This window comes from Podarcis liolepis, assembly GCF_965112155.1.
Source record: "Podarcis liolepis genome assembly, chromosome: 10".
Classification (NCBI taxonomy): Eukaryota; Metazoa; Chordata; class Lepidosauria; order Squamata; family Lacertidae; genus Podarcis; species Podarcis liolepis.
The window spans coordinates 30878167-30905354 of record NC_139562.1 but is presented as its reverse complement, the minus strand read 5'-3'; the positions used below and the strand labels follow the sequence as shown (position 1 = coordinate 30905354).

The 27188-nt window shown below is 42.6% G+C and overlaps 1 protein-coding gene across 3 annotated transcripts in view; it reads left to right on the top strand.

The window, feature by feature from the left end:
* ENTHD1 (ENTH domain containing 1) overlaps positions 1 to 5372 on the top strand; it is a 30542-nt gene extending 25170 nt beyond the window's left edge. For all 3 annotated transcript variants that reach the window (XM_083462331.1, XM_083462329.1, XM_083462330.1), the window contains 2 exons: positions 1105 to 1545; positions 4557 to 5372. In XM_083462331.1, the coding sequence (XP_083318457.1) occupies positions 1105 to 1545; positions 4557 to 5149 (1034 nt within the window). In that variant the 3' untranslated portion in view covers positions 5150 to 5372. The remainder of the gene's footprint in view (positions 1 to 1104; positions 1546 to 4556) is intronic.
* Positions 5373 to 27188: the final 21816 nt, after the last annotated feature.

The following is a 27188-nucleotide window of genomic DNA, read 5'->3' as shown; positions in this document are numbered from 1 at the left end:
TATAGCCTAGTTCCTTATCACTCTTGATCATTCATTTGCCTTACTGAAATTTGTACAGTATAATAGGCAATTGAATAAAATTGGTATGGAGATTCCTAGGAAGAAAACTACTTCTAGATGATTAGCATTTAAATAGGACACATAGCCATTAAGGGCTGTATTATAGTCACTAAATCAGCATTCAGCTTGAGCAAGACAAATTTGAATACAATATTATTATAGCTCATAATTACAGATATTTAAGTGCAGTAACATAGATTAGCTACATGAAACCAGGCTTGAAATAACAAGGTTTCATCAGGTCATATTCAAGTCATAATATAGTTTTATGGCTGATATTTGAAAGAGGGATGGACATTTCCTTATTTGAATTCCCTATTTCAAATAAGGAAATGTCCATCCCTCTTTCAAACATTTGAAATAGGGATGGACATTTCCAGAGGGTGATGCTTGGGGAGTGTTCTTTGGCCCCGTGGAGCCTTCAGTGTGGGATTCCTTAGGGTTCAGTTGTATCCCCTATGCTATTTAACATCTACATGAAACCACTGAGTCAGATTATCCAGAGGTTTGGAGTACTGGTATGTTGTCAGCAATATGCTGATGACACACAGCTCTACTTCTCCTTTACATCTGGAGGTGTGGCAGTGTATGTGCTGTTGTGTATTTTGTGGGGTTTTTTTTAAAAAAACTTTTGATATTTTAATGTTGTGAAGTGTTGAGATCTATGGATGGAGGGTGTTATACAAATTTAATAAAGAATAATAAAGAAAAAATAATAGCACACTATCTAGGCATTATACTTCCCCCCTTACATTCCCTCTATATATTTAATGTACTTGCCCTATTAGGAGTTTTAACAGTACTGGATACCCTGCTGTTTTATTGATGTTTTATCTGGATTTTATCTGCTGGTCTTACAGCTTTTATCTGCTGCTTGTATGATCTTTTATACTGTAGTTTTCTGTTGTTATATTTCTGCTTTTTAGCTGTATTCACCTTGAAGCCACTTGGCAATAATGTAAGATATAATATACTAATGAAACTATATACTTCCATTCAAAAAATAATGTTATTTTTTGTGACATAACTTTTGTTACCTTGCAGGTACTTATTTGAATCCATCAGAAAGAAATCCTTTAACTTTTCCAAAATGGGATTCAGGCAGGAAATCAAAGAGTTCTATTACTTCCAAAGCTATGCTTAAATCTCCTCCGAAGACACAGTCCAGTGTATACAGCCACAAAGTTGCAGAAACTTTGCTTGATCTTTGGTCATTGGGCCCAGAAGAGTTTATCACTACCAACAGACAAAACACCAAACCAGATTTTGTTTGCTGTCAGACTGAAGCCTCTGTTGAGACCCTCTACCAATCTCCAACTTTTCAAACATTTGATTCTTTGGGAAACAGCATAACGAAAACCACAACTCCAGCTTCTTCTCAGCAACTATTTGAACCTAGTGAATCTAGCCTGAAAAATTTCTGCTTCTTGAGGGCAAGCACAGTACAGCCAGCCAGCTTAGGCAGCCAACCAACCCCAAGGCCAGGTGAGCTTGTGGCTTCCATGTCCATCATAGAAACATGCCTGTTGCTTCACCATCCAAATTCTTTTTCTATAGTTTTTGCAAAACTGTACTATTTTTGTGAATAATAAATACCCAGGGGGTTGGGTTCCATTGATTCTAGATGTTAAGACACTGTTAGTGAATGTCTATAATGCTAGTAATTGCTTTTATAGCATTCTCTTTACACAGCAGATAAAACTCTTATTATATTTAAAAGCGGCATCAAGTGGACATTATTTTGAAGTGGTCATGGCTGCATACATATTACTGTCTCATCCGGGCCCAGTGCACTACCACGAAGGCCAGCCTAATACATTTTGGCACCTGAGGTGCACCACAAAATTGCACTCTCTAACCCGCCCCAGGAAGAAGGGATGAGTGAAGATTTACATCAAGAACAACAGGGGGATAAAGATCTAGATTGGGAGCAAGAGGAGGTGGGGAATCAAACCAACCTTACCTGATGGTTGAAGTGGGAATCAAAGGCTGTCACAATAGAAGGGGTTTCCTCCCTAGGGCTGGGAGGAGACCAGCAAGTCCTCCTGTTTGCCAAGAGGCCACTGTAGAGGTGTGCTCTGGTCTCCAAAGATTGCACCACAGGATTCCACTTCTTGGAGGTGAGATCTGCTGGCCCTGTGGATCCTGTCTCACTTTGCCCCGTGGGTGAGCCAACCCTGACTACCACCAGTGGTGTCTGAAGCTGAATACACATGCTATTAGCCACAATCTATATGTAGGCTTTAGTTTCTTGAGAAATTCGGCTGTTTGATGCCTTTGGTTGAGTACAACAGCACCCCCTCTTTGCTGTGTACAGCATTGTAAAAATGAGACTTGAAATGCAGTGGAGAAAACGACCTTGCTGCATTTTAAGCTGCTAATGTGTACAAAGCCTTAGTGGCACCTTTTTGAAGCTTCATAGTAAATATTAAATAACAGAAGCCAAGGTGAAACTTAATGAATTTAGTGCTGTTGTAAGAACTTGTATAACTAGTCCATTCCCGCATACTGAATTCAAACAGGTCAAGGATAGCTGGCTTGCAAGATGATGGACAAATTTTGGGCCAATGCATGAAATGTGCATATGCATTTAACATGTCTTGTTTTTTACTTTGATAACAGCAGTTGCAGGGTACCCTATCAAGAATGGGAATGCAGCAAAGAGGGAACAGGGCAACATTTTCCACTTGCACTGCTATTTGGGTGAAAATCACCCCTCTAAAACTACCATATTGTCTGATCTGGCCCAACAACTTTCACAGTGATCATGATATGGGGGAAGGGTTTAACATCCCTCCCTCTCTATGGGGTCATGATTTCTCCCTTCCATTATTTTTATATAAAAACAAGGCATGTTAACTGCATGCACAATTATGCCCAAACTATTATTTATTTGAAACTAGTGGTCATCTTTTGCAATACCATATCAATTTCCCCAGTCTTTTAACATGCTGACCTTTATACCATACAGTTTTAAAAATTGTGACACGTGAACAGATTGTATCCATTTATTTTCTTTGCACGTGAGTAAAATTCTATACAGAAAATGCTACATGTCAGTAATAGTCTGTTCAGATATGTGACAGTTACTGAATATCCCAAAATGAAGAGTCAGAACTAAGGAATTAAAGTTTTCCAGCATTTCCCCGCCATCCTCACTCACTGAAACATTTGGGAGTTCCAGGTGTCAAGCCATGAAAAAAGCTGAATTGTTATGCACAAAGCATTTTGTGTTCATGGGCAGAGCTGGCTCTACCGTTGGGAAGACTGGGGGGGGGGGCGCCTTAGGTGGTAATTTGTGTGTGTGGGGGGGGTGAGTAGCAGAGGCAAGGTATTGGATGACAGAATTGTGTGTGCCACATGACCTGCTCTGTTGCCCTCAGATACAGTGGAGTACACTGTCCCATCATCACCAGTGGCTGCATACACACCATACATTTCAAGTACTCCCCATGAATCCTGGGAATTGTAGTTCACCTCTCATAGAGCTACAATTCCTGACATTCTTACAAACTACAGTTTTCAGGATTCTTGGGGTGGGTGGAGGGAATGTGCTTTTAAAGTACAGTGTATGCAGTCAGTGTTGAAGCAAGTTTCACCTGCTACCCCTCTTAGCTTCTTTATATGGAACAGGAAGGGGAGGCATTTTGTCCTTCACCTCAGGCAGCAATTTGTATTGGACCAGCCCTGTTCATGAGTCTTGAAAATAAAATACAAAATCGACTTCTTTAGTGTGAGGAAAAGGAGATTAAAGAGATATGAAGAAGAAAGGAATGCTGAGATTATGGGGAGAAATGAAAAGGGATTGGGGAGAGAAAGAGGCAGGGGAACACAGGAGGCGGCCAGAGCATACCCAATGCCATCGCAACAGACCTCTCTACAAACTTCACTGCATTACTGAATCTAGTCTTTCTCTTGCAAATGATCTGGCTTCCCACATCAGTCACATGGAACACCTCTTGTGTCCGTTGCCATAAGTTCCACACTATTGAGCAGACCCTCGCACTGGACACAGTACAAATGCAGTCTGGCTGTGTGGAGTGTTGCCATTCAGGAGCTGTAATATTGCCTGAGGCGAAAGAATAAATGCCCTTCTCTCATTCCATGTATTGATTAGATGGGGATAAAAGGCCTGATCACTTTAAGGCATATCCATTGCCAGCATTCTGCTGTTTCAGGGGAAGTTCCTAAGACCTGTTCCTTGAACTTGCATATCCAATAATGTAAATGGACAAGCCCCATCTGGATGAACAGCTGATCCAGGTAATAAATAAATAAATCTCACTATCTTAAGCTCCAGATTCCATTGTGTATTGAATGCCATGTTTTGCTTTCAGTTTGTTTGTTGTTTCTTTAAACATGGCACATTGTAAGTTAAGATACTTCCATTTATTTTCAGTAAGATGCTAGCACGGTCCAGGGGGTCTTAAAAATGAATATCTACCTTTGGCAAATAATGTATAACATTACGTACTTTTCTTTCATGTACATTTCAGACTCTGCCGGCTCAATGGGAACAACATCCTCCTTTTCCACTTTCTCAATGTCATCCCCTGAGTCAGCCGTTCCAAACAACACCCCACAGCCTCATTGTTTTCCTTCCCGTGGACCTTCTTATTTGCTCACACCACCACCTGGACTGCCTTCTCTTTTCTTTAACGATCTCAAAGAAAGGATTGCAAATTCCTTTTCACCCTGCCAAGGGCCTGATGTATTTGAAAATGCTAACATCTTAAGTCTTCTTCCAGATAATTCAAAATGTCCAGTCAAAAACATTGATAGTTGTAGGCGTAGAACTTGCCGCGCTTATTCTGAGAACTGGGAAGACAATGTGGTGCATGATACACCTCCTGCGGCTGCCGCAATTGAGTCTCCTGCTGCTGATCTGCCTGGTACACACTTCCTTTGTACAAACACTGAACAAAAAGCCATGACCCTTTTGGAAGAGATTAAAAACGCCGTTTGTGGACTCAGAGGGGACTTCTGCAGTATGGCAAAGGAGCTGCATACTATCAGTAGTGAGTTGACAAATATGGTGGCTTCCATGCAAAATATGAGCAAAATCTTGGCAGCTCCCCCAGACTGCTGAAGCTGACCCTGGCACTCACAACGGCAACTTAATTAAGGAACCTTGGATCTGTTATGTATCTTGCCTTACTCATCAGCTTTACATAATTCGCTAGATCTCATAGTTTAGAGCTGAAGTAATGTTTTAATTTAAAGAGATGTTTTTATATATGTGCACACACAAATGTGTACCTGTTATTCTTGTTATGAAAAATAAATTGTTGTTTACATCTTTGTATTTTAAATGTGGTTAATATTTTCATTATTTAAAATTGCAGCTTGATTTATTGAATATTTGAAACCAACGTATCTGAGTTAAGCACTAAAAACAAAGCATTAGCCCCAGAAATAAAGAGCAGTTAGGTAACTATCTGAAAATGCTGACCATATTTCCCTTTATTCCTCAGTGCCTCTGCATACCTAAAATTCCATACCACCCATGAAACATGAAAATGGAGGTCACCAATATTTGCAATAAGTACTCAATAGATCAGTGCACACAGGACCCCTTTGGGCCAAACACAAGTTCATTAAAACTACCTGGCGGCTCTTAAGGCCACAGGACAAAAATGCACAAAATGTAACCCATGTTCATTGATTTAAAGGTTCCTGCAATGGGAAACAGTAATGGAAATGCCAGTAAGAAAGTCAAACCATCTGATTACAATGAATAGTGTACAGTATATGCCGTCTGATAAATACCCTATGGAACAATAAGAGACAAGTGACATTTTCCCAGAAGAGATCATGTGGTGTCATAAAGTGAACATGATACTGTTGTGAGGGGTTTGGGGTGGGGTGGTAGGCACTAATGTTTGAGTCCCTTCCAATTCCTGGATCCAGCAGTGATTCACATTGCTGGAACAGCCAGGCAAGTTTATTGATAATGGCTTCTGAAGTATGGACCATTAAGGTAACAAAGGAAGTGGCTTTGTGCATGTTAGTTAGAAAGACAAAGGCCAGAGTTAGAAATTGTGTATGTGCATGAGCCAGGAATGAGAAGCTCCAAAGCAACAGATGGAGCAGCTTAAGCAAATGATCCAGCAGCAACTCCATCAAAAGAAGCAGGCAGCAACTGGCTGATTTCTGCTGGGGTCCAAGGCTGTGGCTATGGGAGAAGCAAGACACACTTGAGGTGTTAATGCTGTGAGCACCTCCATCATAGGCTTAGGTTGTATATATGTGTAAATAAACCATGTATCCTAAAGATACCACTTAGAGATTGGGATGGTGTGCAACAATGCCTTTGACCCTTCAGATGTTGCTGAACTACAACTCCCCTCAGCCCCAGAAAACATGACCAATAACGAGGAATGATTGGAGTTGTAGTTCAGCAACATCAGGTGGGCCAAGGTTCCCCATGCCTGACCTACTAGAAAACACAGGCAGGGGTAATCACAGCCTGTCCACTGGAGAGAGGTTGGAGAGAAGACCAGGAACAGGGTGTTCTCTGTGGTAGCCGCATTGCAATTTGAATTACACTGCACCCCACCCCCATATATGTTGTTCTCTGTGTTGGCCTTCCAGTTGACATTTCCTTGATTTTTATTGTGCTGCGTTTTATTTATTTTTTTCATAATAATTTTTATTAATTTTCCAACACAAACAATCATATCAGAATTTCCACAAATTTAACTCTTTTTGGACTTCCTTCAGCTTCTCTGACAATCATCCATATTTGCCTCCCAGTTACACATTTCTTCTGTTTATATTGCCATTAACCTTCCCTCCCACTTCTGTTTCTGTTCAAACAATATATCTCAACTTTCACAGTGCTTCTTGGAACCCCACTAGCATTGTTTGCACATCACACGTTCTTTTCAGATATTCAACAAATTTCCCCCAGTCCTCGATGAACTTTTGGTCTCGAAGATATCTGATTTTCCCAGTTAGTCTGTCCAGTTCTGCATAGTCTGTCAGCTTCAGTCTCCATTCTTCTACCGTCGGTATTTCCTCTTGTTTCCATTTCTGGGCCAATAGGATTCTTGCTGCTGTAACTGCCTACTGGAAAAGTTTAAAGTCCTTTCTTCTTATTTCCTTTCCTGTAATCCCTAAAAGAAACATCTCTGGTTTCTTTGCAAATGTACATTTTAACATCTTTTTCATTTCATTGTATATCATCTCCCAAAATCCCTTCACATTTCCAACATTTATTACACATCTTATACATTTTTGCTAATTTTACCGGTGTGATATACCATCTGTAAAACATTTTCATAACATTTTCTTTTAGTGTCATACAAGCACTGAATCTTAAGTTCTCCTTCCACAGTTTTTCCCAATCCTCAAACTCTATATTATAACCAAAATCTTTGGCCCATTGTACCATTACCGATTTAACTTCCTCATCTTTCAGATTCCATTCCAACAATATTTTGTACATTTTTGACAGAATTTTAGAATCATTATTTATCACTTCTGTCTGGAACTTTGAATCTTTTTCTACATAACCCTTTTCTTTGATATCTTTTTTAAACATTTCATTGACCTGAAAGTAATGCAACCAGTCATAAACATGTTCTCTAACTTGTTCGTATGGCTTTAGTTTCCATTTTCCTCCTTCTTTGATTATCAATTGACCATATGTAATCCAGTTACCTCTCATATTTATTTTCTTTACACTCATAACCTCTAATGGAGACAACCAGTGTGGAACTCTGGGTTCTAATAGGTTTTTGTACCTATCCCATATTTCTATTAATGAGCTCCGAAATATGTGGTTCCCAAAACCTTTATGAATTTTATTCTTTTCACACCATAAATACGCGTGCCATCCAAATCTGTTATCAAATCCTTCTAAATCTAATAACTCCTTATTCTCTAATTTTATCCATTCTTTCAACCAGCAAAGACATGGTGCTTCGTAGTATAGTTTCAAGTCCGGCAGTGCAAAGCCTCCTCTTTCCTTTGCATCCGTTAATAACTTAATTATTGTGCTGCGTTTTAATAGTTATTTCAACTGCTGCTTCTATTTTTAATGATGCTTTACTGTTATTTTAATCACTTGATTTTCTTAAAGCATATTTATTATGTTGTAAATTATTGGGGTGGGCAGATCCCCTGAAAGGTAGGTAACCCCTCCCCCCATTCAATTATTTCGCCTAGCGCCATTCAAAAACTTCTGCTGAGAATCTGAAACCCTGCCAGAGCATAGCATTTTAAAACTTTTCATTTAGCATTTTTCTGATGGTAACGCTATTGCTATTATTATTTACGACAATGTTAGAACTGTTTTGTTGCCTATTAAATGTCAAGATGCTAGCCTGAGCTCCCAGCTCTTGGATTTATATTCTATAGCACAGATTTAAAATTGCAGAAGCACCGAAACGTGCTTTTACAAGAAAGCTGCTCCAACATTAAACATGGTATAAAAGCATGCCATTTTTCATTGAGACTTGAAAGCCCAGCTCCATTGACAAAATGCTCTACAAGAAGCAATGCCACATCAGACCCCACCCCACCTGATCATCAATGGAGGATGGTGCTGCCCCGCCAAGCCTGGTCTGACATGCGCCTTACAACCAGACCAATGGCTCTCTTGTTTTCTCTTTCCTCATCTCCATGTTGCCCTTATAGAACAACTCTGCAGGACTATAGGTTTTTCCCGTGTGGAATCAAAGACCAATGCATTGATTGTGATGTATGTTTTTGCAGGCAAGAGCCAACTTGATAAGATGAAAGAAATAACTTTCATCCTTAAGTTGAAATAAATTGTGTATCTCTGTGTCTGTTTCTCCCAAGAGCTTAAGAAAACAGGTCAGGGCTATAATAATTCCCGAGCACTTGTAGATATACTGCATATGGGGACAAATTGTGCACTTACTGTACTAAAAAACAAAACAACAACAACAACAAAAACAACCTGTAAAGTTTTGAATGCAACATTAGGTTTGAAAAAGGATATCCTAAGAAAGAGAACTCCTGAGTCAGCAGATCTGCCTCCAGCGTGTACAACATGGCTTCTCATTAATGTTTTAGAGGCAGTACAAAGTGTGTGATGAATTGTACTAGTAACTGGAAGATATTTGGCAATTGCTTGCATGTGTGGTTAATTTAGTGACAGATAGTGAGAAAATCCCCAGCTACCCTCTCCCCACATGCTCTAAAGTGTTTATTTGGTGATCTACTTTTGGACTAAGGAGAACCGAAAGCACACAAAGTGGAGCTTTTCCTGGTGTCACAGGGATAATAGAATCCTAGAGTTGGAAGTGACCCCAAGGGGGTCAACCCTGTGCAATGCATCTAGTTCAACCCTGTGCAATGCAGGAATCTCAACTAGATAAAACATGGCAGATGGCCATCCAACCTCTGTTTAAAAAGAGAGCTCCTTTGGTACCCTTGGATGCAGCTCACCAGACCCTGGAGATTTGAATTCATTTAAAGTAGCTAGGTGTTCCCTTAAGACCTCTTTTCCTATCTTGGGCTGCAGCTCCCTCCTTACATCATTTATTCTGTTATCACCAGGTTGGGCATTGCTTTCCTTTTGGGTGAAGGCAGAGGCAAAGTAGGTGTTGAGTAAGGTAAAGGGACCCCTGACCATTAGGTCCGGTCGTGACCGACTCTGGGGTTGCGGCGCTCATCTCACTTTATTGGCCAAGGGAGCCTGCGTACAGCTTCCGGGTCATGAGGCCAGCATGACTAAGCCGCTTCTGGTGAACCAGAGCAGCGCACGGAAACGCCGTTTACTTTCCCATCGGAGCAGTACCTATTTATCTACTTGCACTTTGACGTGCTTTCAAACTGCTAGGTTGGCAGGAGCAGGGACTGAGCAACGGGAGCTCACCCCGTCACGGGGATTTGAACTGTCGACCTTCTGATCGGCAAGTCCTAGGCTCTGTGGTTTAACCCACAGCACCATCCACATCCCAGGTGTTGAATAGTTCCACCTTTTCTCTGTCATCCAATAGCATTTTTCCATGTTCCCCATGCAGAGGACCTACCACTTGCTTGTTCTTCCTCTTACTGCGGACATGAAAGGGAGAAGATTATTATGTCTGTCTATCTATCTATCTATCTATCTATCTATCTATCTATCTATCTACCTACCTACCTACCTACCTACCTATCTTGAACTCACTTGAGCATGCATGTCAAACAACTACCACTTACGTCTTGAGGCAAACAGCTAGACTAATTGAGCTTTGAAAACAGCTCCCTAATGGTGGTTGCCAGAAGCGACCCTGGAAGTGGGGAGAATCCATCGAGAATGCTCAGCAATTTCCCTATAAAGGTAAAGCCATTATAGAAGGGGACATGTGCAGACTGTGTTATGAAGCAGAATTGTTCACTCTACTCAATGCAGAGAAAGTAGGCTAAAGGGACAAGAGAGACTACATCCATTTCTACTTCAAAACGGCATTAGTAAACATCTCCTTTTTCTAGAAGCAGGTTGCAGGAATTATCTCTGTAAATTTATTTAAGATATTCATTAAATACAGAGTGGCTTATAAATTCTGAAGCTGAATAAATAACAATTGTCACGGTTATTAGCATTCAGTGCTCACATCCGCAGACTTGTTTTGCATTGCATAATCTAATGCAAGATTTGGCTTCCTGGGAACCTGATCTTAACCTCATCCACATTGCAAGCTGGTAGACACCCAAAGGTCTAAGGAAATGTTCCAAAAGATGTTCAGGATTAATTTACATCATCACAGTGCAGTGGCCATGTGTGTTGCTGAGGAAGTAGCAAGTGCTGTACATCACATGTAAAGTGGTAATTTGATTGTTCCTCCGCACACCCTGATTGCCACTCCTCACATTGCTGCACATCTCCCAAAACCACATGGTTGCTTGGTGCATCATCATCTTGTCATCGGGTTAAGATGGGGCAGATAATACCAATTCATGAAGATCCAACACTCAACACTAGCCCACTTGTTCCCAGCCAGAAACTAAGTTCACTTTCATTTAGTGAACTGAACCAAAGCAAATATGGATTCTTCTTGCTATGACTCTGGTTGGTCACCAACAGACTCAAATAATTAATCAGCATTGCTTGTCTGTATGAGAATCAGCCAGGCAACACGGTTTGATTCTGACCCCAAAATGATGACAAAAGCCTTGGACACATGTAGGAATCAGCCTTCACTGCTTTGTTGAACACCTTGAAAATACTGTATTGACAACAAATGATTTATTCCGCCACAACCACAACTGACTCTTTTAAAAAGTTTGATAAACATGCCAAACAGCTGGCTTTGGCATGGGCTGGGTTGTGGGTCATTTCTGCTTCAAAACCTTTCCCCTCATGTTTCATCTTTAGACTGTGGAGATAAAATGGCAGTCAGAAGCACCCAGGTTGATGACCAAAGTCAACTTGTAATCTTATAACTGATCTGGTCATTGACAGAGTATATTCTCAGGGTTTTGAAATGCAATTTGTGAGTATCTGGCAGCAGGTGATCAAAGAGAATGGCTCAAACATCATGCTGCCCAGACATGGCCCAAGCACAACACACCCATCCTTAGAGAGGGAAATGTGAGGAATCCTATGGCCGTTGGGGCGCTCTGTTAAGAAGCATAGAACTGCAGCTTTAACTACCTTTTTCTTGGAACCTCTAAATTTAAAAAAGTGAAAAATCCTCCCCACGAAACCATCAAGTATGTTTCTGATTTTGAGTCTGAGTCTCTGAAGTGCTGTGAAGTATATTCAAAATGTTTCTTTGAAAATGAAAAAGTGCCTCACTTTTAAATCACACAAACATGCATCTGCAAAGCCCTTGAGTCATGTCAACAGTAAAGAGTGCGATGGAACGTGGCCAAATGTTTTGTTGCGTTTTTGTTGAGTTACAAATTCAGTTCTTTGACCTTTAGCTTAATATGTTTCCTTGCCTCTGGCATCTGAGATGTGCAACATTCCAAAAGGGAGAAATAAAATATAAAATGCAATTAACACGGAAAAGCCAAACTTTTTGAATCTGTGCTCTAAATGCCTGATTCAAGCAGGTGTGGAGACATAAAGTCACCAGGCTGCTGTTAAATAGCATTTGAAAATGATCTGGAATTCACTGAGGGGAAAATAATACTTTCTGCGACAACTGCCCTATGTTTCTAGAGGACATTTAATCCACGGCATGTGAAAACAGACAATTGAAATAATTACTCATATGCTAGAGACAAGCTTGCTCGAAGATAACCTATTTTCAAAATAATCTTAAAGCTGTGCACTTTTTGATGAAATTTATGTACCACGTGAGCATAATTTTGAATGTCACTGCTCCCTGGTTGAAATGACACACCTTTCCTGCTGCTGCTGCTGCTGCTGCCATCATCAGCAACAACATCGTTAAGCTAGTAATTAATTAATTAATTAACTTCCACGCATGTCTCAAGGCAATGTACAAAATGCAATAATAACAGCTAAAAACAGTTTAACACAATACAGAAAGAAGCAGCAGATGAAAAACAATATAATGTAGACGCCTGCAGCACAGGGACCACATGAACTGGTTTTCAAACACTATTGTCTCTCCACGGCCAAGGATGAGGGCTGGGGGGACAAAGAGGGTGTCAAGGGCTACCCCCCCCCCGTGCCTATGCTGCCACACTGCCTCTATGAGTGCCCCCAAAATATGCGTCTTTGGAGGCTACGATCTTGCCCCCACCCACAAAATGGGCATCTTTTGGGGCTGTGATCTTGCGGAAGCCAAAATGGGACATCCCAGGATCCAGTCAGAAGCCAAGATGGCTTCTGTAATTTCACGATGTCCCAGTCAAATCAGGACGGTTGAGGTGCATATGGCTACCAAGCCAGGCCTGTAAGAGGTGTAGCCTGGGGATGATTCTGAGGGCCAGAGAGAGGCCTGGAGAGCCTCATCGGGCCACAGGGACTAAGTTTCCCCACCATTAGGCTTAGGGTTTCATTATGTTACTTTCATGGCTCAGTTTAGGGTGTTTTTCAATTTAGGACCAGCCTATAAAGGGCCTGGCTCCTGCCAACCTAGCAGTTTGAAAGCACATCAAAGTAGATAAATAGGTACTGCTCCGGCGGGAAGGTAAACGGCGTTTCCGTGCGCTGCTCTGGTTCGCCAGAAGTGGCTTAGTCATGCTGGCCACATGACCCGGAAGCTGTCTGCAGACAAACGCCAGCTCCCTCGGCCAATAAAGCAAGATGAGCACCGCAACCCCAGAGTCGGTCACGACTGGACCTAATGGTCAGGGGTCCCTTTACCTTTACCTATAAAGGGCCTGGGGCCCAAGTACCTAAAAGGGCAGCTTCCCCAGTAACAACCATTTTGGACCCTACTTTTGGCAGGTGAGGTCTTATTTGTGGTGCCAACTCTGCGGGTTCCCTGGCTGGCACTGAGCCAGGACAGGGACTTTTCAGTGGTAGCTGTCTAGTTGTGAAATGGCCTAGTGCATCTGTCTCCATTATTACTAACTTTCAGGAGGGCTTTGAAACATCTGTGTTTACTCAGGAATTCAATGGCTGTTCATAGGAACCTCAAGATCACTAGATGGAATGTTTTTAGCTTTAACCACTTTTAGAATGCTTTTAGCTGTTGTTGTTTGTAGACCACTTTATTGCATTGGTTTTGTTTAAAACAAAAATGCCCCGGACTTCTTTGGGAGGAAGAGTGAGAGATAAATTCAATAAATAATAATAAAATAATAATAATAATGTTATTGGTCTTTTACAGCATTTTGTTTATTACTTTTTTGTATACTTTGTAATTTTAATTATGATAGGGGTTTTAATTTATTTTTAGTAGCCTTTTTTCCACTGCTATATATATATATGTGGCATCTTATAAAGCTATAAAATACATTATACAGCCACACCCCAACTGCCACTCAAACACATTATTTCTCATTTTGTGTTTTTGCACCTGCTTTTTGCTTTCTTAAATATAGTATTTCCACATTTGCTATGATTTAACCCAGGGCAGATAATGTTGGCTTGAATTCACTTTTACAGAATAAATAAGGTAAGTTAAAAGCTGTTAGAATCAAAGCAACTGGGATCAAAGAGTATAAATCCCCAGTCATTGCTTTGCGGAGCTGATCTAGAGATAATAGGTCCTTGCCAATTAAAGGAAGGGAAAAGGTATTAAGCAGGTACTAGGAGCCCTTTCTATCTCAGATGATCTGAACAAAAGGCTTTGCTTTTTTACAAAGAAAAAAGAAAAATAAGAAAAAATGGTGGAGTCATTGCAGCCTGTTTACCAAGGTTTAGTCTAGTCTCTCCTGCTGCTGAAAAATCAGAGGACGACACAGCTGGAGGATGCATCACAGATCACACTAGACTGACCCTTGTACTCCTGACTCAGTCCTGTAAAGCAAACAGGCAAGCTCACATTGCTATGAGGACTGTACAGGTTATATGGGTCTGTAAAGAGTTCCACACACAGTATGGGAATGGCTACCAAAAAGAGGAAACGCATCACCGAAAGAGAACACAGATATGTGCACATGCAAATTCGGAAATGATTACTAAAATTTGAATAGAAATACATCTCACCATAGTGAGAAAGACTGTGAGCAGGAGAACCTGATGAAGAACCTGTAGCTTACAAGGTTTCAGTATTTTGAATGACTGGTGTATTGTTTCATACATGTTATGCTTCTCCTATAAACCAAACTTGATCCAGTGGGCCTAGAGAAGCACAAGCAATTAATGGATCTATCTCTGTTGTTTTCTGGGTATCCTGTGGAGCATACTAGTAGCTTGCACCATTGCACTTAGGATTCACTGAGGAAGCACCCAAACAACTAGCAGTTAGCAAGCCCTGCCGCCTCAGAGATTAAAAAACAACAGCAACCCCCCCCCCATGGCCTCTACCCCCCGCTGTTTTCTATGTTTCCAGTACTCAGAACAGGGGGGCAGACAAATGAGCAAACAGGAGTTCCCAGTTTGAACATGACAGGCCCTGTTTATCTTGTCAGCAGCTTATTCTTCTGGAACAGGAAAGTCTTAAATTGTGCCCTGGATCAATCGACCTTCCGTTTCACTTAATCTTCCCATGGATGTGACTGACAATGTTAGATAGGAAAGGAGGAAAACAGCAAGGAGCATGTAAACAGCAAGATTTGGCTTTGAATTTGGAAAACAAAGCCGAGGGAAGAGGTCATGCGAGGTATCAGCTGAGCATCCCTCACTCTGGGGCTGAAGCTGCGATTCTACAGGGTTTGATCATCAGGCAGTCAGAATGTTAGTTTCCACAACATGTGTCTTAAAGCAGTGGGTCCTTCCATTCCATAGTACCATGGAATTAAAGGTGTGGATTACTTGATTTCAGAATATTCTGTGGCTGGTAAAGGGAACTGGTAGCAAATGTACTGCAATGTACCATTAAAGGGTTGGGCTAGGCCATGGGAGACTGCGATTCATATCCTCTACTCAACCATGATGGTGACTAGGTGACCTAGGGCTATTCATGATCTCTTAATTTGATCAAACTGGGAGGAAGAAAAACATGTAAGCTATCTTGGAGGAAAGACAGGATATAAATATAATGAAATAAAAAGAAAATGCTGGCAGAGTCTGTCTTGTATAATTCCATGAGGCTTTGCTACAGAAATCCCTCTGTAGCATTTGTTTCCAGATTATACCATGTGTGGAAATGTGTGGAAACACGTTTGTTTCCAGATTATACCATGCCCACCTTCACAGGCACTGTCCCTCCAGCAAAATCCGAGTGTATTAACAGAGGCAGTAGAACATAACAAATAAAAATAACATGCAATTTAAGGGACTGTTCTTTCACTGCTCTAGCTCCTGGTCCTACAACCTTCCTCATCTCTCCTTCTCCCTCATAGTGATTTCCAGGATTGGCTGGGAGCATGCTGGCTTGTCCCTCTTGTCTTGCGCACCATCACAGATCCATAGAGATTGAAGGGGAGCAGTAGGATATCTGTTCTTGTCTTAGTTTCCTAAGACAAGATGACCTCAAGGCCCCAGGAAAGATGTCTGTCCTTTTTCTGGTTCGAAACCTCCAAGGCAGATGATTCCGTGACTCCTGTTGGCGTACAGCCAAATGAGGGTCAAAGAAGAGATGTATTCAAAGTAAATAGCAGCCCCCGCTGCAATCTGGATGAGGACTTGCTCTTGACTAAACCATGCTGAGTATTTCTAAACACCTTTTTTTGAAATTCATGATTAAAAAGAGCTGTGCTATATACTTATGTGCCTGTAGCTACGCTACTGTAAATGCATTAACCTGCTGTTAAAATGAGGCAAGTCCACATGCAGCTCCTTGCAGGAAAGGCAGGATACAAACGAGATGATAGACAGCAAGGGCAAACACCCCTTTCCAAAATATGGGCAAACAACACATACATACAATAGCACTTTTGCTGCTGCATAGCTTCTGCCATACGCTGAAGACAGGATTATTGAACCTGGCCGTGGACAGCAAAGGTATTTGAGTGGGAAGCAGCCACTTCAGTTTTGTTTAACCTACAGTGTACTGTGCTGCATTTGTCTGGAATTGCTTTACTTGTTTCTAGCATCGAATTAACATATTGTTGCAATCTGCCCTGGGTCCTTATGGCAAATGGCGGGTAAGAAGTGTCACAAATAAAAATCCATGATTCCCATTGCTTACTATTAAACATTATAAGATTCACTGGACTCTGGGCCTGGAGAGGGCCCAACTGCAGGGTCTACCGCTAAGAAACTGGGAAACTGGTGGTGGGTTGGGAAAATGCCCTCCTGTGTTTGGAAGAGAGAAGAGTGGGTCTCTGAGAAATAGGGCTGTAGCTTGTGGGGTTGCTATACTCTTGATCTGAAGTATAACAATGGCATGAGCCATTAGCCCTCTCCCTGCCACTGAGCCTTATTATGTCTTATTTAGACTGAGTTGCTGTAAGCTCCTTCCCATGCATGCTCCAGTTTCCATAAGACAATGGGATGGAATGTGACTTAAGATTGTCCCCAACTCTGAATTAACCAACCAGGTTACCTGAGGGCTCACATGCATTCAGATGATCTGTTGATCTCAAACATTGGCTGATACTGTAAGGCTTAGCTTGTCCCCACACACATCACAAAATCTAATTGGCAGCCAGAGTCAGGGCAGGCATATTCCCACTGCAGACTTGCCTTGCTGTTTTAAGTTGCCCATTAGGGGTCACTAGAACCCAATCACAGAAGAAGCAGAACTTTCCCAGGAAATGGATCATAATTTCCTTTCTTCCTTTTGCAGCGAGAGATTTTATTTAGAAGTGAAAACTTTCTCCCAAACGTTTAAACATGAGTAGAGGTTATTCTTTATCCTGACCCTGCTTTCAAGTGTGAAAAAAGAGAGTATGAAAGGCACAGAACACTTGGCAATAAAACATTAGTTCCTCACGTTGTTGACATGGTAGGAATGCAGGTCTCCCCAATGTTGTAGTTGTACAATATTTGGTGTGAGCACAGTGAGCATTCTGGGGAAAGAAGGTGCATGTACACACATACACGTGTACACACACACACACACACACACACACACACACACACAGTTTGATAGATGAAAGCTGTATTTCATATAGCCAAGCAATGTTCAATCAGAAAATCCTCATTAGCTGAACACATTGTAAATCTCAAATGCCAGTTCAACTGACCGCCAGTCACTATTTAGAAATTAAATGAAAGCAGCACACAAAGACCAGTCATACTGCAGTGGGCTACATCCTCTTTGCTTTTCATTAGCATTGCAACTGGGGCTTGCCACTTTCATTAGTGCAGCATCACCCACAGACCTAAAGATCTGAGGCACATTGTGACCCAGTCATAAACTGACTCTGGAGAATGCCTACGAGCAAGTGACAATCCCTACATATGCACTCCTTCAAAGGCCACTCTCAATTTTGGGAGCTGGGGCAGGGGTGGACTTTGGTAATAGAGCACCCTGACCGGTGACAAAATGTGGTGTCCCCCCAAATATTTCTTATTTTCACAATAATTCCTTTTGGTACAGTTGCTCTTTTATGGATCTTATCAGTAGGTACCTATGCAAATATAGGTTGTTGGTGATGGTGTTATTTTGTGCCCCCTCAGCACAGCACACTGTGTGGTGGAACTGCCCTAAATCCAGTGCTCTGTTATGAACTGGCAGGACAACAGGAAGGAGGAAGAGGAGGAAGAGGACCCCAGCAAGGGGTGTAGCCAGGACTGAGACACACTGGGGCAAGCAGAGGATGGGGAAGGAAGTACTCACAGGTTGATGGAGGGTGGCAAGAGGATGGAGGTCAGTGCACAGGAACCACTGGAGCAGCAGGACCCATCACCCTTCTCTTCATGAACACAGAGGACTCTGAGGTGTAGTGAGCAGCAGGCTGGGCACTCCAGAAGGCTGAGGTAAGCAAGGGCCCACAGCCCAGCTCCCTAGCTGGCCAGGTGGGTCTTGTTAGCTCTGGGAAGAGGTATGTGTTTCCTCAGCTGGAGGAGGTTTGCAGCAGGTGAGGGTCATATACCTCGTCAAGCCCTGATGCTGCAATCAGCAGGCAAAGCACAAAAGGGCAGCAGAGCAGAGGGGCTGTGTTTGCTGAACTGCTCATGTTGGTGGACTGTGGCTTGGATGTTCCTGGACCTCTATGGGACTGTGCTTTGGTTTTGACTCTGGACTGGGTTTCCTGGACTTTGGATGTGTGAATTGACTCCTGGTCTTTGAACTTTGGACTTGACATCCTGACTTGCGGCAAGGTAGGCCAGGGGTTCAGGACATGTTGGCTGGGTCACTGTATGTCATCCATGTTCCCTATCCCTGGTATGTGGGGTGTCCCAGCACATGCTTATTATCCATTGATGTAACTTGGGACTACTGCAAATGTTACACCATGCAAGACTGGCAGTAAGGGGGTAGGGAGGTTGGATGACAATACCTACAGGACCCCTTTTTAAAAAAGGGGAAACTGCTGGCTGTACACACCGTCTATAATTATCATTATTATCATTATTCATTTCTTTTCTATGTTACTTTATATTCTTAAGAAAAAACCTCAAAGTGGTTTACATCAAATAAAACAATCCAGAATAAAACATTGCTGTAGAAAGTCAAGTATACATTCAAAGCAACAGTATTAACAGGAAACTAAAATATTATCTTAAAGATTTTGGAATGAAACATTACAAATGAGGTCAACAACAGAATGCACATTTAATGCAGCAAAGTTAATAATAATAATTAATAATTACGGTAATATTTTTTATTTATACCCTGCCTGTCTGTCTGGGTTGCAAGAAACTTAAACATGTAAAATGAAAATGTTACTAAAGGCAGTCAAATATAAAAGGCACGTTTGGAACAGCATGATTAACATGAGAATAAATGATTATCATAATGCCAACTTTTTCACTTGGTGTACATTGGATTTGTAGGTAGTAGCGGAGTATATCCTGGAATCAAGGCTGGCTGAATATATTGTACTGTCAGCTTGGTTATTTTGTTAACAGCTTAGGTAGCAATGCTAGAAAGAAACAAAACCAAATAAACCAAACATTCAAGCATGAATTCCTGTGGCATTGTGCAGCACCAGTAGGATTGCAGACCATTGTATAATTGATGTCCCTAAAAATATTGGTCTTTCAGCTAACCTCTTATTCTCTGTCCAATTGGCTTGTAGAATAACAACTTTCTTGCCTTGGTACCAGATCTAGCAAGTTTTGTAGGACTTTGAAGGCTGAGTAAACTAGCATTGTAGATTTAAATTTTCTTTGGTACTAAAAAATATACAGCTTTGTCCAATCAAGTTGTGGTACAGAAATGTGCTTCTTCAGAATTTAAGACTGGGACAACATGATTTATTATTAGTATTGCATAATTAAGTCTGAGTCATTGAGATTATGGGAAACGTGGGCTCATACTTTCTATTTTATTGTTCTTGAAGGGGAAACATGGTTCTTCAGTGTGTGTGTTTTTTTAATTGGTTAGCTACATTTGTGCAGTGTTCATTTTCCACTTCATGCAGAAGGTATGTATACTTTGAGTTGTTGTAAACCTCTTTGTTCACATAAGATCATTCCACTTCTAGCCACTTAAGGTAAACATAAATTTAAAAAGATAGAGCCGCCCCCAGTTCAATAAAAGTGTAAGTTTCAGCCACTAGAAGAGACTGCTTTATCCAACAAATTTAAAAGGACCTATATACCACAGAGCCTAGGACTTGCTGATCAGAAGGTCGGCGGTTCGAATCCCCGCGACGGGGTGAGCTCCCGTTGTTCGGTCCCTTCTCCTCACCTAGCTCGGTCCCTTCTCCTCACCTAGCAGTTCAAAAGCACGTCAAACTGCAAGTAGATAAATAGGTACTGCTCCAGCGGGAAGGTAAATGGCTTTTCTGTGCGCTGCTCTGGTTCACCAGAAGCGGCTTAGTCATGCTGGCCACATGACCCGGAAGCTGTACGCCGGCTCCCTCGGCCAGTAAAGCGAGATGAGCACCGCAACCCCAGAGTCGGTCACGACTGGACCTAACGGTCAGGGGTCCCTTTACCATTTTATATTCATTTCAGTCTGGCGTTTTTTCAATGCACTACGCCAGGCTGTGTCAACCTGGTGTTCTCCAGCTGTTTTGGGTTTCAACTCCCCTTAGCCTCAGCCAGCAGAGCTGGAGGGCAGCAGGTTGGTGGTGACAGTCTTATTCCTTTACACAGCTGCCTGGTTTGTTTTCAATTACGATCACAGTAACGCATCCCTGCGGTGCTGCTCCAATGCTCCTGTGCTCACCCAGCACTATTTAAAGAGCGGCTCATCTAGCCCTGGTTCAAATGGCAGCAAAACTGCATACACCGGGTTTCAAGCAGGGTTCTCTCCCAGCTTGACCTAGAGTCTCTGGGGACTGAACACGGGGCATTCTGCATGCAGAGCAGATTCTGTCCTGCTGAGATACAAGCCTTCCCCAAAAGTTAGCACACTGGTGCTGGATTAGTTAGGGCACATTTACTACTAAGGACTGAATCAGATCAAATATATGGAAAGACCTTTGGGATGAATGTTAGCATGAGCTGATAGCAGAAGGAAGAGTGGTATAATTGCACACATAAAACACAAATGAAAATGACAGACCTGAATTAATAGTCTGGGCACCAGCATGGCCTTCTGCTTAGCTGCTTCTAGTACAAACAAAAAAATCCAGATACCACGTTCCTTTCTCACTGCATATTTCTTGTTGAAGATTCCCCCCGTGGCAACTTGTATCCTTTCATTGCGAAGGGAAGGAACAAATTGGGTTTCCAAAACAAATTGCCCTTCCCTTGGCCGTTTGTCTCCGCAGCTGCAGTCGGGAGGGCCAAAGAAAGCACAGTTCACTTGGGAAACCTGAACTCTCGCTATTGCTCCTGTGATAAAGGATGAGCATAGCCAAGGGCATTTTTTCCTCACAATCCAGCAAGAAATCTTCTGCAAGAAGATGTCAATTGTGATAACACAATTTTGAGACTCCCTCTTTCCCGAGACAGCCGGGGCCAAACCAGGCAGGATAGGAGGAGCAGCACTGGTGGTTCAGGTTGATATATAGTGTGGGCTGTGAGGGGGTTAATTTTACCTATGGACAAGGGGAAAGGAATCCTCCTGTCTCCAAAGGTGCCAACCTGAATAAACTATTGGGGGGAGGGGGGCAGGCAGAGGTCAGGGCAGCCCCGCGGACAAAGAAAAGGGGGAGCAGAGTGGAGCACAAGGAATATTTATTTATTTTTTGCTTGTTTATAAAAAGGTTTGTGCATCCACATCCAATCTTGCCCCATTAAAACATTTATTAATTGGTGTGTGGTGTTCCTTTTGTAAATCTACCAAAGAATAGAGTTAAATGAAATCAGGATTAAGGGACTTTCTCAGGATAGTGGAGGCCATGTATGCTGTGTCCCATTTGTGTGGTAGTGGCGACACTCGCCTTTCTTCTGATAGGAATTGCTCTGTGAGAGGGGGACACCAAAAATGGGGGGTTGAGGAGGGTCAGTTTTGAGGGGAGTGAGCAACGTCTCTATTTTCATCTGAAGAATGTTGAAGGGTATGTGTTACATGAGCCAGAACGGCTGGAGAGGTTCTCCTTGTGTCAGTGGTGGCAGCTAAATTGCTCTTTCCTCAATAAGGGAAGGAACAGGAGATGGGGAGGCATTCAGTAAGGCTAAGGGCAGCAAACAGCCTGTGGCCTACCTCTCTTATGGATCCTTTGGGATAGAGCCCAGACAGTAATGATTCAGATGACATTCTTGCCTAGTTTCTCTCTCTCTCTCTCTCTCTCCCCCCACTCCCATATAAAAAAACAGGGTTAAGCAATTGTCAAATATTCATTCCTCACCTGAGCCAAAAGGATTTAAACCTTTGTGGCAGTGTGGAAAAAAACACCTCCTGAAATAAAAAGCACGGTTTGTTTAGAAATCTAAACAAACCAATGAAAAACCTCAAGGGGAAGCATCCTTTTGGGCATAATGGGCATGAAGGAGGTGTGGGCAAAATTAATCAAAGAGAAAATGTGGCTGGAGATAGATCAGGAAGCATTTGCTAATGTGACAGAATAGTCCTCAAGGGGAATTAGGGCAATCCACAGAGCTCAGGCTCCGTAGGCTGTTCAAAGTGCTGGAGAATATAATTGGGGAAAGGGCTCTGCAGGAACCGGAGGGCTGGGGGTGGATGGGAGGATCAAACTAGGCTGCTTTCTGTCTCACCCTTCCATTATATTCATGATCTATAAAGGAAAGACGGAATAGTTAGTGGATGAGCAGGTGAGGCAGGCAGTTTGATAGCCAGACACGAGCTTCTGGCCTTAACAGGGAATTATCTACTAGGATTTGCTTTCTTCAATTAGCTGGTGGCAGTGATTCTGTGAGTGCCGTTCCAGAAAGCATATAGCCTTTTTGTGTAATCCATCTGTTCTGCCACTTTAATGCAATTTCACAACTGGCTTTAACCCCCAGCCCAGCCCATTACGCTACTATACCTACCACCAGTTTGTTAGTTGTTCTTCTGGATCAAAAACCATGTAGAGAGCATCCATCTATGACTCATAGAACTGTCCCATTTTGAGGGTCAATTTTTTGTTTATGGGTGGTTTTCTCAGAAAGAAATGCCAATAGAACTGCAGGAAGCTGGCATTTAACTTGGCCAGCTCAGTCATTTGTTCTCTCCCTCCCTCCCTCTCTTTTACTTACACACACACACACACACACACACACACACACACACACACACACACTTCGTGACCAGTTTTATATGAATAGTTTCTCTGTTGGTGCATGATGAAGACAAAAACAAATCCCAGAGAATTGTATATACAGGACAGCAGGGCGACAATAGAAACAATCACACTCGCACACATAGGTGCCAACTCATAGGCTGCTGGCTCCAAGGGGGCAGTCCAGCATGGAAAATGTTTGGAGTCTTCAAATCCTCCTCCCACCAGTTGGTTTTGGCCCCAATGAGGGGAACGACAAATAATTTGTTCTGTGAATAAATCAAAGGTGGAAGGACCACGTCAGACTTTGCAAGAAATGTATGTGCGGGAACAAGCATGAAGCCCATCTCTAGCTAATCAAATGTGACTCTGTCTCGCTTTCTCTCCTGCGAAATAGACAGGTGTGTGATCATGTCCAATGTGACGCCGGGCATTTTCAGTTTTTACACTGCTCCTCTGTAGAAGTGCTTTGTGGAGTAGTACCTTGTTTTCTGGTGGTGTCAGTTTGGCACCTTTCGCCAGTGTTGTTACGTTCCCATACAGAAGCAGGTTGTGAGTGTGGATTCTTTCAGTCCTGGAAAGTGGAGGTTCGTATTGTTTGCTAATAGGCAGAGGAGAGAGGACTGCACCAGGGAATCGTGATAGGCAGCCAACACCCACCCACTCCCTTTGATCCACATGCATGCTCATACTTACCTTTAGCTTCTTCCTCCTTAACAGTCCTATTGCCATAGCAACAGAAATCTTAGGTCATGAGTCGTTTTATATATATATATATATATCCACAACAAATATGCCATCACTGATTATAGCAAGGGCAATGGAATCTAATTTTTGTCAGAGACATAACAGTGGTTTTGCATAATTGTATATTAATACTCAACATGGCAATATTTGGTTAAAATTCATGAATTCTGTTCTAAAAGGAGGGATAACGACCGGAGGCTTATTTCTTCTCCTTTTAAAAACATGTTTAAGGCTTGAATTCATATTTGAGCAGACTCCTTTTAATAATCTTATTAATGAGAAGAGGGTGCAAAACACACACGCAATGTGAGGTTTTTAACTCCACACAAAAAAAGAAAGGCTAGATCATATTTATTAAATGTAAGCAACAGTAAAGTACAAATTACTTGAGCTGAGTAGGTAGGAAAGTCCTGATTTTCGTCAAGAGTAAAGTTGGAGGGTATGGAAGCTGAATTTGGAAAGGCAGAAGGAAGCAGGCCTGTATATACCAGGTGCTGAGGGGGGAGGAAGCTGATGCACTCAGTTACGGCTTGTAGGCTTCCCATAAACATCTGGTGGGCTGCTGAGAGAACAGGATGCTGGACTAGATAGGCCTGATGCTTATGTCCTTCTTTACAAAGTGCATAGGTAGTTAGTAAAGCTATAGAATTCACTACTACAAGGTGTGATGACTGCCACCAACGTAGATGGCCTTAAGAGAGGGATGGAAGAACAGGCTACCAGTGACCAGGTCTGATGACTATATTCTACCTCCAGCTTCTGGAGTACAACAGCAGGAGCAGGGACAGACTTTGGTAACATGAGAAAATGGAGGTGGGGGCAAATTCTCTCAAATATTATTTTCAAGATAATTGCTTTGGGTATGGTTGATTTTGTGTGTGCACCATCAGCAGCAGGAGCAATCCTGCTGACTCTTCCTTCTCCTCCTCCTAGTCCCCTCCCTCTGCCAGGTGAAGCTGGCCAGGTGGGGAAGCGAAGCCTCGCCCCTCTCTCTCCTCAGCAAAGCTTCTTCCCCGCCCCCTGGCTCCACAGCACCCCTCGCATCCCGCTGTCCCCTGGCGCTGCTAGGAGCAGCCGTAGATATGCCTCCTTTGGTGTTGCATGAGCTGGGGGGATGTGCTGGGCACCGTGGCACAAAGGCGACTAGAAATGGTGTTCCAGCGCCCCACAACCCGGGTTCCAGGCACTACATAGCACCTTGCTTTTCTTTTCCCGGTTTCCAAACACTGGCTGGTGGGAGATGACTATTGTGCTCATGTTCGTCCTGTTTGTGGGCTTCCCAGAGGCATCTGGTTGGCCACTGTAGAGAACAGGATGGTGGACTAAATCGGCCTCTGGCCTGAACTGGAGGGGCTATTCTTATGCCTGGTGTCTTGTTACCTGCATTTTCACATGCCGTGCCTGATGGTTTATCTTCCAGATGATGAGAATGAGACCTAGAAGGGTTTGCAGACTTCTACAATGTGTAGGACGATTCCAGGGCTATGTAAGGTTAATTTAGGCAGGGGTTTTAGAGTGCCTCAATTTAGATATCCTGCTCTTGATTGCTGTTTGCGGGAGCTGTTTGGGGTATTTTGTGGGTTGTGCTTCTAGTGCTCTAGCTAGTTCATTAACTGACTTTAAGTCGGAAAGAGAAAGGTGGGATAACTCCCCCTTTTATAAATGATGCAGTTGTAGATGGATGTGTCAGGCATAGATATAACTACGCTAGGCTTGGCTACTGATGTGAGAGAGTAATGGACACTAATAGGCATTTAAATGCCTGTGCCTGTTTCTGCACCCTTGGTATTTATCTAAATGATTTTTTACCTCTCTGCAGCCCCCAAAGGCTCCCAGATCAGTATGCAAATATCAGTAAGTTGATATAATAATAATTAATAACCGAGGTGCTCAGTATGTACACTTGTCAATAAACATTGTTATATAGGCACAAACCCTCAAAACCATGGTGAGATAGGGAGGACATTAACTCTTTCCCTGCCCACTTCCCACCAAAAATGCCTTCTCTTAAGCTTCCATTTGCATTTCATGGAAAGCCTCCATTTTGTGGGAGCGAATTCCAGAGTTCAACTACATAATTATTGGCATCCGCTTTCTGGGATTTCAGACGGGGTTCTCTCCCAGACGTACCTTGAGATACCAGTGTTTGAACCTGGGACCTTCTGCATGCAAAGCCACAGCCCTTCCAAATTCAGTGAAATCTCCCTCACCTGCACCAATTTCTCTGCCTATAAACAGAGTGTAGAATTTGGAGAGGCCATTTGTGTGCTTCTCTGATTATTGGTGTTTAAAAAGGCTGTGTGACTATATAAAGCTGTGACTATGCTCATCAGTTCTGAAAGGCTCAGAAAGAAGACGATATCCCAAGGAGATGATGCTTAATAACCACACAAATGCAAGGCAAAGTTAAGCCTGTAATAATAATTTTTAGAAATGCATTTGACAAGCACCTTGATTCCATGAGATAAAAGGACAGAGAAGGCCTACTAGAGAGAAGTTAAAAACAAATCCCAGTGAAGAGTAACGAATGAAGCTGGTGAATCAATTGCCTTTGGTTCCTAAACTGTTGTGAACAACAACAAAAACCCCTGCCTCAACACCCATTGCATGTCAAGTGTGTCTCCTGCTTCTGGCCCTTAAGTTCTGCAACAGGAGAGGGAGGGAGAAGGGAAGGAAGGACTGTTGCTCCTCCCCTCTAGAGCCACTCCGTGCCCCATCATTTTTTGCTTCAGGCAGGCATGTTTGATGAGTCTTGGCTGCCATCGCAGTGGAGCATCATTGTCAGCCCTAGAGTCCCTCAAGGGAGTGCGTGACAGGCAGGGAGAGTTATAACTGTTGGGAGCGAGAGAAGAGAATGCTCCAAGCAAGCTCTTCCATGCAAATCGAGGCCTTAAATTATTGCACAGAGATAAATCACAGCAGTGAGGATTTGAGTGACTCCCATTTAGGAGGGGCATCTAAGCCTGCTGGATATTCACAAAGGATCAGGCACTGTATCATGCAGAGCAAGCAGATGTGCCATTTAGGAATTGGACGTGTAACTGGCTTTGGTCATGCATAGGATTGGACTGTATCCTGAGCCCTCCCACATAGATAATCCTAGCACATTGGACTACTCCTGTATATAGGCCCACAGAAGCAGATAACCACCCCTCTTAATCAGCGTCGGAGAGACAGGGGTGTAAGTGTGCCCCTGCCAGACCTCCTATGAGTCTCTCCCACCA